The sequence below is a fragment of the Amia ocellicauda genome, chromosome 11 (assembly GCF_036373705.1).
Source record: "Amia ocellicauda isolate fAmiCal2 chromosome 11, fAmiCal2.hap1, whole genome shotgun sequence".
Taxonomy (NCBI): Eukaryota; Metazoa; Chordata; class Actinopteri; order Amiiformes; family Amiidae; genus Amia; species Amia ocellicauda.
Genome location: NC_089860.1, coordinates 21,811,107 through 21,824,150, shown reverse-complemented (window position 1 = coordinate 21,824,150; position 13,044 = coordinate 21,811,107). Strand labels below are relative to the sequence as shown.

The following is a 13,044-nucleotide window of genomic DNA, read 5'->3' as shown; positions in this document are numbered from 1 at the left end:
GTTTACAGTTTCTTTATATCATGTATTTTCCAATCAGTTGATTTCACTGTATTCTCCTTTGACTAGAAGACTAAACTAAAGGAAAAAATTCAACCAGTGAGAAAACCATAACCAATTTGGATAAGATTTAACAAACAGAAAAGAGGAACAGAATCTGTAAGATGTTGGCAGTTCATTGCTTCTGAGTAGCAGACTCATGTCCACTACACGTGAGCCATGTGACTAGTATATTGCCATGTAATGTTTTGTTTCCTGTCTTCTTTTCTAGCTCTAGCTGTGAAAATTATGTTTACACCTGAAGCATAAACAATAACTGAAATCAATTTTCATTTGCCTTGTGACAAGCATTTCCAACAGCCTGAGGTGAGAAGGCACCACACTACATTTTTCTCCTCACATGTACAAGAAATCAATTCCTTTGCAATGGGTCTTAAAAATCTCCAGGGCACTTATTTCTCGATGGCCTTATTGACACTAAATGAAAACCCATAATAATTACCAGCTCTGGTCAACCATTGTCTTTAAAACTATTTTTTATTCAATGTGAACATATGAAATGTGGTTTGATGCTTCCTTATTGTCTGAATGGCACTGGGATTATTCCACTCAAATCTAGTTGATCAAACACGAGACACTTGCATAGGGCCACAGCTGAAACCTGAATGGTTTTCTCAGATATTTTGCCAGAGTTATGTGTGGTTTCAATCTGATCTCATCATTACCCATCAAGTGTCTGTGTATTTATTTAAAAGATAATACAACATTAAACAACTTGCTATATCATATACACCGATCAGCCATAACATTATGACCACCTGCCTAATATTGTGTAGGTCCCCCTTTTGTCGCCAAAACAGCCCTGACCCGTCGAGGCATGGACTCCACTAGACCCCTGAAGGTGTGCTGTGGCATCTGGCACCAAGACGTTAGCAGCAGATCCTTTAAGTCCTGTAAGTGGATCAGACTTGTTTATCCAGAACATCCCACAGATGCTCGATTGGATTGAGATCTGGGGAATTTGGAGGCCAAGTCAACACCTTGAACTCGTGATTCTTCAGACCAGACCACCTTCTTCCATTGCTCCGTGCTCCAGTTCTGAGCTACAGTAGCTCATCTGTTGGATCAGACCACATGGGCCAGCCTTCGCTCCCCACGTGCATCAATGAGCCTTGGCCGCCCATGACCCTATCGCTGGTTCACCGCTTTTCCTTCCTTTGACCAGTTTTGATAGGTACTGACCGCTGTTGACACCCCACAAGAGCTGCAGTTTTGGAGATGATCTGACCCAGTCGTCTAGCCATCACAATTTGGCCCTTGTCAAAGTCGCTCAGATCCTTACGCTTGCTCATTTTTCCTGCTTCTAACACATCAACTTTGAGGACAAAATGTTCACTTGCTGCCTAATATATCCCACCCACTGACAGGTGCCATGATAACGAGATTATCAGTGTTATTCACGTCACCTGTCATTGGTCATAATGTTATGGCTGATCGGTGTACACTCACCTAAAGGATTATTAGGAATACCATACTAATACTGTGTTTGACCCCCTTTCGCCTTCAGAACTGCCTTAATTCTACATGGCATTGATTCAACAAGGTGCTGAAAGCATTCTTTAGAAATGTTGGCCCATATTGATAGGATAGCATCCTGCAGTTGATGGAGATTTGTGGGATGCACATCCAGGGCACGAAGCTCCCATTCCACCACATCCCAAAGATGCTCTATTGGGTTGGGATCTGGTGACTGTGGGGGCCAGTTTAGTACAGTGAACTCATTGTCATGTTCAAGAAACCAATTTGAAATGATTCGACCTTTGTGACATGGTGCATTATCCTGCTGGAAGTAGCCATCAGAGGATGGGTACATGGTGGTCATAAAGGGATGGACATGGTCAGAAACAATGCTCAGGTAGGCCGTGGCATTTAAACGATGCCCAATTGGCACCAAGGGGCCTAAAGTGTGCCAAGAAAACATCCCCCACACCATTACACCACCACCACCAGCCTGCACAGTGGTAACAAGGCATGATGGATCCATGTTCTCATTCTGTTTACGCCAAATTCTGACTCTACCATCTGAATGTCTCAACAGAAATCGAGACTCATCAGACCAGGCAACATTTTTCCAGTCTTCAACTGTCCAATTTTGGTGAGCTTGTGCAAATTTTAGCCTCTTTTTCCTATTTGTAGTGGAGATGAGTGGTACCCGGTGGGGTCTTCTGCTGTTGTAGCCCATCCGCCTCAAGGTTGTACATGTTGTGGCTTCACAAATGCTTTGCTGCATACCTCGGTTGTAACGAGTGGTTATTTCAGTCAAAGTTGCTCTTCTATCAGCTTGAATCAGTCGGCCCATTCTCCTCTGACCTCTAGCATCAACAAGGCATTTTCGCCCACAGGACTGCCGCATACTGGATGTTTTTCCCTTTTCACACCATTCTTTGTAAACCCTAGAAATGGTTGTGCGTGAAAATCCCAGTAACTGAGCAGATTGTGATTGTCTGGCACCAACAACCATGCCACGCTCAAAATTGCATAAATCACCTTTCTTTCCCATTCAGACATTCAGTTTGGTGTTCAGGAGATTGTCTTGACCAGGATCACACCCCTAAATGCATTGAAGAAACTGCCATGTGATTGGTTGATTAGAAAATTGCATTAATGAGAAATTGAACAGGTGTTCTTAATAATCCTTTAGGTGAGTGTATATCATACAACATTTTTATAAAAATAGCTACTGCTCTGCTGACTTAAACTGAACTATAGGTGCAAATCTGCTCTTGTTAAGCATTCATTTAGAGCTGTGTTGATAATTTGTGGTGAATAGTTTTTTACTTTAATTTCAAATAACTTAATCAGTCTCTGAAAACATTTAACATTGTTCCTTTCAACTATGTGAAAAACGATTATGTTAGTTAGTTTATTCTTAATAATGTCTGAAAGCTTCAGAAATGCATGGGCACCCAAAGAAGTAGGTTAATGACACAAAAGACACTGGAGGTTATAATATGTCATCGGTCTCTGCCCAAGCTACTTACAAATGGCAGTATTTCCATAGAGATATTTTTAACCAGGTTTGCCATAGCAACAAGAGTACAGACACAAACACGTGCAACATCATCTCTCAGGAATCTAAGGTCACTTCTGTTAATTTGGAAAATGAAGATAGTCAGTGACCTGTATGAATAGAAACAGGCTACTGAACCTTGCAATAAATGATCAGTCTTAGCAACCAGTACTACAATGTCTGGTAAAGACTGCCACACTATGACAAGCATAAGTACCATGCAGCCACTGTACTAAGAGCTTGGCCTTATGTTCTCTTGGGCCACCAATCATTTTCAAGGTCTAAATGGATTTTTCTACAGCTCCTGTTTCTCTCATTTAAGATACATATTTGTAGAAGGCGGGCTTGACCTTCCCTTTTATACATTTACTATGAATATTTTTAAAATAATAATTTTAAAAGGTGTTTTTTTTTATGTTTTTCTACATCCCTCCTTGTGTCACAGCCACACTATACACTGTACGTTAAGTGTTATTTTATTTATTATTATTATTGTGATGTAAGATGCTAGATTTGCCTTGCCATATAGCCAGATAGCTATAGTATTTTCAGTGTTTAGTAAATTGATTCCCTATTTTCTTCTGAATTAATTGATCTGTGTCTGTGTGTTTTTGATTGCTGTTCTATGAGGAAGACATGCCTTTAGCTTGTTTATGTTATCTAACTGCCCTGAAACATGCTGTCAAGGCCTATTTTATTAGAAATAAACATAGTTGACCTACTTGGATCACGTGAAAAAAATACTGATGACCTAAAGACTAATAAATATTATATATATATGGGGAGAAAAAAAAAACAGTAGTTAATTCAGTTGTCTTGGCCAGTGTATTCTCACATTTCCTCCCCCTAGTGTTCACCAGGCGCTACACAATATAAATACTGGAGGATGCTGTGGGGCTCAAACAGAGCTCTCACGCAGCGTGCTTCACTCAGGCTAATTTCTGCTGCTCTTGCAGAACAGTAAGAAAAAGACAAGGAGCCAGTGACGGTTCCAGATTGAATTTACTTCAAGCGACAGAGGCACTTACAGCCAAGAAGAACAAAGAATATTTGCAGGTAATGATCTTTTGCTCTTTCTGTCAAAACTATTGAGTTTTCAAAGAAACATGTTCTTCACCACAAATTATCAGGACAGCTCTAATTGAAGGCTTAACAAGAGCAAATAAGCATCAGTTTAATTCAGCAGAGCGGTAATTAAAACAAATCCTGAAGTAAAAATTACACCATATGTAGACATACTCTGTACTTAAACAACATATCAGCCTTGGCTGCTGTCTCCTTTCACAAAGATCTCTTTCATATTTAGCAGAAAGAATGTTGCATGAAGGAGGACTTTGATTATATTATATATATATATATATATATATACACAGCTCTGGAAAAAATTAAGAGACCACTTAACATTTCTGAACTTGGAGTGGTCTCTTAATTTTTTCCAGAGCTATATATATATATATATATATATATATATATATATATATATATTTATTTTCTTCACATCATCGGCATAGACTGTTGTATATTAAAATGGCTGAAGGATATTGCGTGTCTTAGGATAAAGAAATATACTGTCTTCAAAAGATTATTTTCATCCAGTTTATCAATTCATATTAAATTTATGTAATATATAGTATACACATATAATATACAAATATAATTCACTAGGGTTTTATTATGCAAATACGAGTGTTTGCAGAGTTTCTCAGTTTTACATACTGCAAGTTGGATTCTCTTTATAGTGCTTTTGAAGCTGTAATCAATCGATAACCTGTTTCATTTTGTGTAAAAGTGGATTTGAAGAAAGTGTTAAAATATTTTTACTGTATTAGCAAGATTAAATTAAATTGTGACAATTACAGATTTACCGTCTGTTTATCTGTAGATAACTTTTAGTCACACCAAGAATGGTATGAATAAATTAGGAGGCTACCATATATGTGAACATATCTGTGACAGTCTTAGACCTTAAGGGCATAATGGCTCTGTCCCTCAAACTTAAATGACATTCAAATTGTTTAAGATTTGTACCCAGGGACACATTAAGGAATTTGACATCATGGTTTTGCATTGTAGTGTAATGTAATAAGTGAAATGTAATCCACTTGGATTCTGAAAAGATGAGATTCACAGAAAAGTACAAATAAAACCTGGTTACTGGTAAGGTTCTAAGGGCACAAAGACAATGCCAAAGGGAACGTTTGTAGATTAAGAACTATTCTGTAAATTAAAAGAATCCTGTGTCTTTTCTGGTATAACTAGGTTATGAATACAACACCTGTTTCATACTGTGTGGTGAATGTAGCCTTTAGTCACCAGTGCCCGCAAGCAGTCACTATAATGATCACTACGTTGTCTTTGAAATTGAGTTTAGCTGCAAGATTTTCAATGTTCACTCTCAACCAGCAGAGAAAATATATTGCCACTTACTCTGGTTACCAAAATTCACAGAACTCAATAATAATCTGAAGTTATGACTTTGAAATTCATAAGCATAACCTTGAAAGTGTTTTGTGTTTTGGATGTTGAAGCCTTTTAATTTGAAATAAATCAGATCTGCTAATTTTGTATGTGCTCTAAATGTACCTTCCATAAATAGCTTGGTCTATTTTTAGGAATGGGCTGCAGGTATGCCATTGCTGCGGTAGTTGTATCGCAGCTTGTTTGTCAGGATTAAAGGAGTGAGTGTTTGATAAAATACCAGTGCACTTGCTTATTTATCAACAAGAGCAGGCAATTACCCCTGCCAGTCACTCCCTCCTTCTCCATCTGCATCAATAAAAGCCATTCACCAAGCTAGCTCTCAGGGACAGGAAGTAGCCAGGATGCTATTTTTAGCAACAAGAAATCATTTCTGCTGCAGTTGCTGACTGTGAGCTTGACTGGATGCACAATCTGATTTACCGGCACATCCACTACAGGCTAGGATTGAGCTCTTAAGACTGCAGGCTGTGTAACAACTGAGGAGCCCGGGCCAGAGAAATTAACTGCACTCTCAGTCCAGGTGAGACACATGGTCGCCAAGAGAGCTTAAAAATAATTTGCATACGTGGTTAATGAGAAATTGCAGGGAAACAAGCATGTTTCAAAACACTTACGGGAAAAGGTTATGTCGATGTGCCTTCAGGGAACAGCTTCAATAGACACCGTTGGAGGCAGAAATCATATAAAGCAAATGTAAATTTGGCTACAGCATCCTGAGGTATTTTTAGAAATGGATACAGGCTGGTGTCGGGTGGGGGGGGTGATTTATACCAGTAATTGCCACAGTAATTGCTATAATTTCTGATTAGGCTGTGAAGGTAGAAAAAATGTGTATGCAAGTTGCATGTGTTCCTGCTGTGCCTGTGTTGGACAATGGGAGTTATGTAATGTGGCAGCTCAAGGTGGAGGTTTCCAGCTTGCTTTTTTGAACTACTTCAGCCTCAGTATTTGTGGATTTACTCACTCAGACTATGTATTAATTCATCTGAACTACACTGAACTAAAAGCAGAGCACTCAATAAGAAGGTGAATCCCTAGAAGTTAAACTGAATTATTTTATAACAATCTTGAAAGACCAGTTTTCCACAGTGGGGTTCAGAGAATCAGATACAACATAAGACAAAATTGATGGATGCAAATTAATGCAGAGCTCAATCAAAGAAGGGACACTTTTGATAGTTTTGAAATTCAATACACAAATCAAAGAATATAGTTTATACATTATTAAAATGTAGGTTGGGATGATGATGGGACAGTAAATCAAAAACAAAATCTTTTTCTTGTTCAAATTCATTTTGGTCATGTTGTTTCAAGCCAAGCCATTTGTAAATAGTCTGTATACAGCTATATGTCTTGAAAATTCGTTTTTTACCGGTTGTGTAAAATGATGTAACTGATTGAGTGTACAATGTATGGAAACAAGTATACAAAACATCAGTAATTTTAAAGCATTTTTCACAATGTTTATTAACAAAACCTCACTTAAGGAAACTAATACAGGAAAATAATGAACATCTTGAAGTTCAAAATACTGATATGCATCTCAAGAACTTCAGTATCCTATCCTTATTCATATATAATTAGTTTGAGATAATTACAGCAATCGACGTCACAGAATATGAATATACAACTTCTGAGACAGGATCAATTTTGCGATTTTTCAGTCCCATTGGTTAATGGTGCGATGGAAAAGGTCAAATACCATTAATAGTCAAATTTACACAGTCACTTTAAAATCATGTTTTTGACCATACATACTAAATCCATATGCATACTTTATTACTGCTGATTATTTGAATTGATACAGTGAGGGAAAAAAGTATTTGATCCCCTGCTGATTTTGTACGTTTGCCCACTGACAAAGAAATGATCAGTCTATAATTTTAATGGTAGGTGTATTTTAACAGTGAGAGACAGAATAACAACAAAAACATCCAGAAAAACGCATTTCAAAAAAGTTATAAATTGATTTGCATGTTAATGAAGGAAATAAGTATTTGATCCCCTATCAATCAGCAAGATTTCTGTCTCCCAGGTGTCTTTTATACAGGTAACGAGCTGAGATTAGGAGCACTCTCATCTAATCTCAGATCGTTACCTTTATAAAAGACACCTGTCCACAGAAGCAATCAATTAATCAGATTCCAAACTCTCCACCATGGCCAAGACCAAAGAGCTGTCCAAGGATGTCAGGGACAAGATTGTAGACCTACACAAGGCTGGAATGGGCTACAAGACCATCACCAAGCAGCTTGGTGAGAAGGTGGCAACAGCTGGTGCGATTATTCGCAAATGGAAGAAACACAAAATAACTGTCAGTCTCCCTCGCTCTGGGGCTCCATGCAAGATCTCACCTCGTGGAGTTTCAATGATCATGAGAACGGTGAGGAATCAGCCCAGAACTACACGGGAGGATCTTGTTAATGATCTCAAGGCAGCTGGGACCATAGTCACCAAGAAAATAATTGGTAACACACTACGCCGTGAAGGACTGAAATCCTGCAGCGCCTGCAAGGCCCCCTGCTCAAGAAAGCACATGTACAGGCACGTCTGAAGTTTGCCAGTGAACATCTGAATTATTCAGAGGAGAACTGGGTGAAAGTGTTGTGGTCAGATGAGACCAAAATCGAGCTCTTTGGCATCAACTCAACTCGCCGTGTTTGGAGGAGGAGGAATGACCCCAAGAACACCATCCCCACCGTCAAACATGGAGGTGGAAACATTATGCTTTGGGGGTGTTTTTCTGCTAAGGGGACAGGACAACTGCACTGCATCAAAGGGATGATGGACGGGGCCATGTACCATCAAATCTTGGGTGAGAACCTCCTTTCCTCAGCCAGGGCATTGAAAATGGGTTGTGGATGGGTATTCCAGCATGACAATGACCCAAACCACACAGCCAAGGCAACAAAGGAGTGGCTCAAGAAGAAGCACATTAAGGTCCTGGAGTGGCCTAGCCAGTCTCCAGACCTTAATCCCATAGAAAATCTGTGGAGGGAGCTGAAGGTTCGAGTTGCCAAACGTCAGCCTCGAAACCTTAATGACTTGGAGAGGATCTGCAAAGAGGAGTGGGACAAAATCCCTCCTGAGATGTGTGCAAACCTGGTGGCCAACTACAAGAAACGTCTGATCTCTGTGATTGCCAACAAGGGTTTTGCCACCAAGTACTAAGTCGAAGGGGTCAAATACTTATTTCCCTCATTAACATGCAAATCAATGTATAACTTTTTTGAAATGCATTTTTCTGGATTTTTTTGTTGTTATTCTGTCTCTCACTGTTAAAATACACCTACCATTAAAATTATAGACTGATCATTTCTATGTCAGTGGGCAAACATACAAAATCAGCAGGGGATCAAATACTTTTTTCCCTCACTGTAACTTGATTGGATTTTTAAAGCATCTCTTTCTCAGGGGTCTCAAGACACGGGTGTTACAGAGACTGAAAAATAACGACAATTTCAGTTTTGTGTGTGCGTGCGTGCGTGTGTGCATGTGTGTAAATGATTCAGCCATCATTGTTGTTTCAGAAGAAATTAAAGGATTTTTTTTTTTCCCCAAAATCAATCATACATCAGATATTGGCCTTTGATGATTTTGTTCCTGCACTCGCCTACACTGCAGTTGTCCAGTTCCATTAGTGTACTCAGTACCCGCTTTGTGCAGCAGCTTGATATCTTCTACAGGCTGGAACTGAAGTAGCCTCTTGAGTGTACACATAATTACAGTTTGTAGGTGTGCAGAAAGAATATACCTTCATACAAACAAACTTTGCTCATTCTGCTTTACTAAACACAAAGATGGGTAAAAAGATGGATCAATGGGGTGAGAGAAGGCAGGCTGGCAGCTTAGTGGGTGAAACCACCCCACCCTTTCCAGGCTGTTCACCTTGTGAGACAGGGGTCGAATGAAGGGCAGGAGAATCACATTGTGACTGTACGTGTTGCACTTGCTCTGTGGATAGATATTGTAAAAGAGAACCGGCAAATTCTGGTATTCCTCAGTGCGGGGTAGTAGTCTTGTCTAAACTTGCCGCAGCGAATTAATGGCTAACCAAGAGGTTTATTCATTAACAGCATCACTTAAATAAACCTCTGATATGAAAACAAGGTTTCCTCAGGTCATAAACTAAATTGACATGAAGACTGCACTCCACAACATTAAAAGAAAGACTGAAAATGTGCACTAAAGCAGAGTCTTGTTAGGTGTGCAGTAAGAAAAGGATAACAGCTGTTCCAGATAACACTGTTTACATTTCAGTCACAGAACTGGTCCGATATGCATTGACACAATAGAAAACGAAACTTATTGAAGCGAATATATATTTATAGAGCCTAGTGACCTGCTATGGAAGTCAGGAAATCTAGTTCATGCTCAGTAAAAAGAAAATCACAGGAAATTAACAACAAGTAAGAGGAATTGTGGCAATAAACTGGCAATAGCCCCATTAACATGAAACTAACAAAGTTAATATATTTATTTATTTATTTATTTATTTATTTGATGGTCATCACTATCCAACCTATGATTGCCTGCTTTGACTGGGATTTCCCTGAAGACTGTTTTACTTTAGATTGTATGACAAAAGTGAATGTTTGAGCTTATGGATGAAGCAAATCACTCCATTGGACTTTCAAATTCCTCAATACCTGATGCCTTTGAATACTCAATTACACATTTCTCAGTAGTTTCAGTTGATGGAGCTCCAGTTTAGAAATGATGTCACATGGTATCCATGCACAAATCTTAGGTATATTTTCAAATATTTAAGCAGCACTTAAATAAGCAGCTCTCCTATTTTATTTTTTACAGGTGTTTAATGAAAAATGCCTTAAAATGTTTCCTTTCTTATTCTTCTCTGACAGACATGCGTCCTCATTCAAGACTGCTTGCTAAGAAGCACCTGCCAACCATCTGTGAGACTTATGAAGAGATACTGCAGGACATGGGCCATACCAACACCTACTCCAGTGCCTTCTACATTCACTCCGACAGCCTCTCCTCTGAGGACTACCTGCAATCCATCTGTCACCTGGCCAGGCCCACCTGCCCAGTCCTGGAGGAGCCTCTGTGTGAAATTGTGAGGCTCAGCAAACTGGACACTCTCAAGCTCAGCACAAGACTGCCGAAACTACCTGCTTTGAAACGACCTCCGACGCCCACGGCGGCCTATAGGAGCAGTTGCAAGGAGATGCCACTTTTCTCAAACATCCTCTCTCTAGAGGGTGTCAACCTGGGTCTCAATAAAACCTATATCCAAAGCTCCAGGACCGACCCTTTGGAATTCCTGTATGGAAAGAACAACTCGTCCTTCGAAGTCACCAACAGCAACAACAGGGGGCTAAATGGAGGAGAAGATTTGGACTCGCAAACCACAGAGATCTTGCAACCCGCCTCCACGAATGCCTCGTGCAGCCTCCCACGGGCAAACAGCTTCCCAAGACTCTGCTCTCCTCGCCTCAGGCAGCGGAAGAGCAGCTGCCCAGAATTACACTCATCAGGCTCAGCAAGTGAAGAGACTCTCAGTAACGGAAACTCCATCTGCACCAACCCAAGTGCCCAAGCCTGTCCTCATCCTCCAAAGGAAAAGAAGCCCAGTGCAGTGAAACCTCATCCCAGGAGATCCAGCATCATCTTCAAACCCAACAGCTCCCTGCTTGAAACCAAGTGCAACCCCAGCACTGGGAGGGAAGAGTCTATCAACTCTCATTTTGGGCAAACTGACAAGCAGACCATGATCTCCAACTGGATAACAGATTGCAAAAGTGCCTGGAGAGAAGCCAGGATACGAGCCTGTATGCTGCCAGCAATTGCAGAGATGTAAAAATTGAGCTTGACTCACACTCATGAATTGCTGAGTTTACTTGTAGGCTGCAAACATTATTTTTATGATTATTTCTGAGGTTCAGGCAATGTTCAAAGCGCTTACTAACACAATGATTGTAAATCTCTATACACACAGGGGGAACAAATGATGCAATTAATTCATAATAACGGCACTGGTGTTAGGTTAAATGTTTGAAAAGTAAATTTCATACTTCAGTGCATTTAAATGTTTTGCTTATTAAAACTAAAGCAAATATATATATATATATATAACATTAATCAGATTCCATTGCTTCACAAAAACTACAGTACATTTTAACTGTGAATATGCAGCATAGCAAAAGTATTTCTCCTGCTCAGATGAGTTGGTATTAGAAATAATACAATTTTTTTTTGTTTTTTTAAGCAAGAAATCTTAAAACAATCTGCTACCAGCAGTGATCCAGTTCAGTGTGCAATTTTCAAAACTCTCAGTTTAAAGCACTTTTTTGAAAACTGAACACTTCAATATTTGTAGTAAAATACTTCACTAGGTTTCAAAATGACAAAATGCTAATATGCATGGAACATTGTAGAATGTTTGTAATTTTCATGTTTAGAGGACCATCTGAAAGGATGTAAAATAGGCAGCTTATCAAGACTAAGGGACTCTCCTGTGTGTCTTTATTAAAGCGTTGCCAAGGCTGCGTTATATACTAGGCTCCTACACACTGCTGGGGAGAAGACGCTTCAGGTTCTCTCGTGTCTGGGGAAACATCGCAAGATAAAAACAGCTGGCAATTCATCTCAGATGAGAATCTCAAATAATGCATTAAATTGGGATTTTTTACAATGGATTTGTCTGTTTGAAAATAAATAAAAGAAAATAACTACCTTTACACTTAGATGTCTAAGAAATTAGATGCATTGATAATTTACCACAATCAGCAGCTTGTTCAGAACTCATAAGCTATTTATAAAACACGGGCATAATTAGTGTGATACTAAACACAGTGACAGGATGAATAAAAACATGAGATGGGCAAACACTGCTTTTAAGAGGGTTTATGTAACCAGTTCTAATGATTTTCAGATCAAGGACATTTTTAGCAATAAGAATCCTGGCAAGCAAACAATGACAAATGTCTTCAGAATCAGCGATGACAAATGGGATGCTATACAGACAGTAAGAAGACAGAGACAGTAGCATAAGACAAATCCCATTTGTAGTAAGATTTAATGCTGCAAGAGGAGTCTTAGGTATAAAATTGTAGTTTTAGTTACTTGAAAGGTTTGTATTTAATTATGGCCTGTTGCTAGTGTATGCATGATTACACAAAATACATATCCATCATATCATATCCATATTTTCCAACTAATAAGGGATTGATTCATACAAAATAATAAAAATATATATTTTCAAGGGATGCTGTAACAATTTAAAGTGTTCCTGTCTGGTTTTCATGTTCCTATTGATTACTACTGACAAACAATCATTAAAAAAATGAACATGAACCATTACATTACAGTCACTAAATCTGAATTTAAACAGGTGAGCAGTTCTATTGTAATATATATAAATATACGTTTATATATGTGAGTGAGTCAATGTGTGTGTGTGTGTGTGCGGGTGTGTGTGTGGGTGTTAAATAACGACCACAAGAAGAAACTGAACCTTCACTGACTGAGTA

At 39.0% G+C, this 13,044-nt stretch overlaps 2 protein-coding genes across 4 annotated transcripts in view; one reads left to right on the top strand and one right to left on the bottom strand.

The window, feature by feature from the left end:
* The window catches only part of LOC136763160 (ras association domain-containing protein 4), a 56,315-nt gene that overhangs the window by 16,161 nt on the left and 27,110 nt on the right, over positions 1–13,044 (bottom strand). The window lies entirely within an intron of this gene.
* On the top strand, positions 3,988–12,696 carry LOC136763159 (uncharacterized). 2 transcript variants are annotated; one of them, XM_066716937.1, is made up of 2 exons: positions 3,988–4,123; positions 10,414–12,696. In XM_066716937.1, the coding sequence occupies exon 2, from the start codon at positions 10,416–10,418 to the stop codon at positions 11,370–11,372; it is 957 nt and encodes a 318-aa protein (XP_066573034.1). In that variant the 5' UTR covers positions 3,988–4,123; positions 10,414–10,415; the 3' UTR covers positions 11,373–12,696. The 2 variants fall into 2 exon arrangements, with proteins under 2 accessions (XP_066573034.1, XP_066573035.1); XM_066716938.1 differs by lacking the exon at positions 3,988–4,123 and adding an exon at positions 5,922–6,068.

Excerpts from the sequence above, each read along its gene's own strand:
- LOC136763159 (XM_066716937.1), top strand. The coding sequence starts at position 10,416 with ATGCGTCCTCATTCAAGACTGCTTGCTAAGAAGCACCTGCCAACCATC.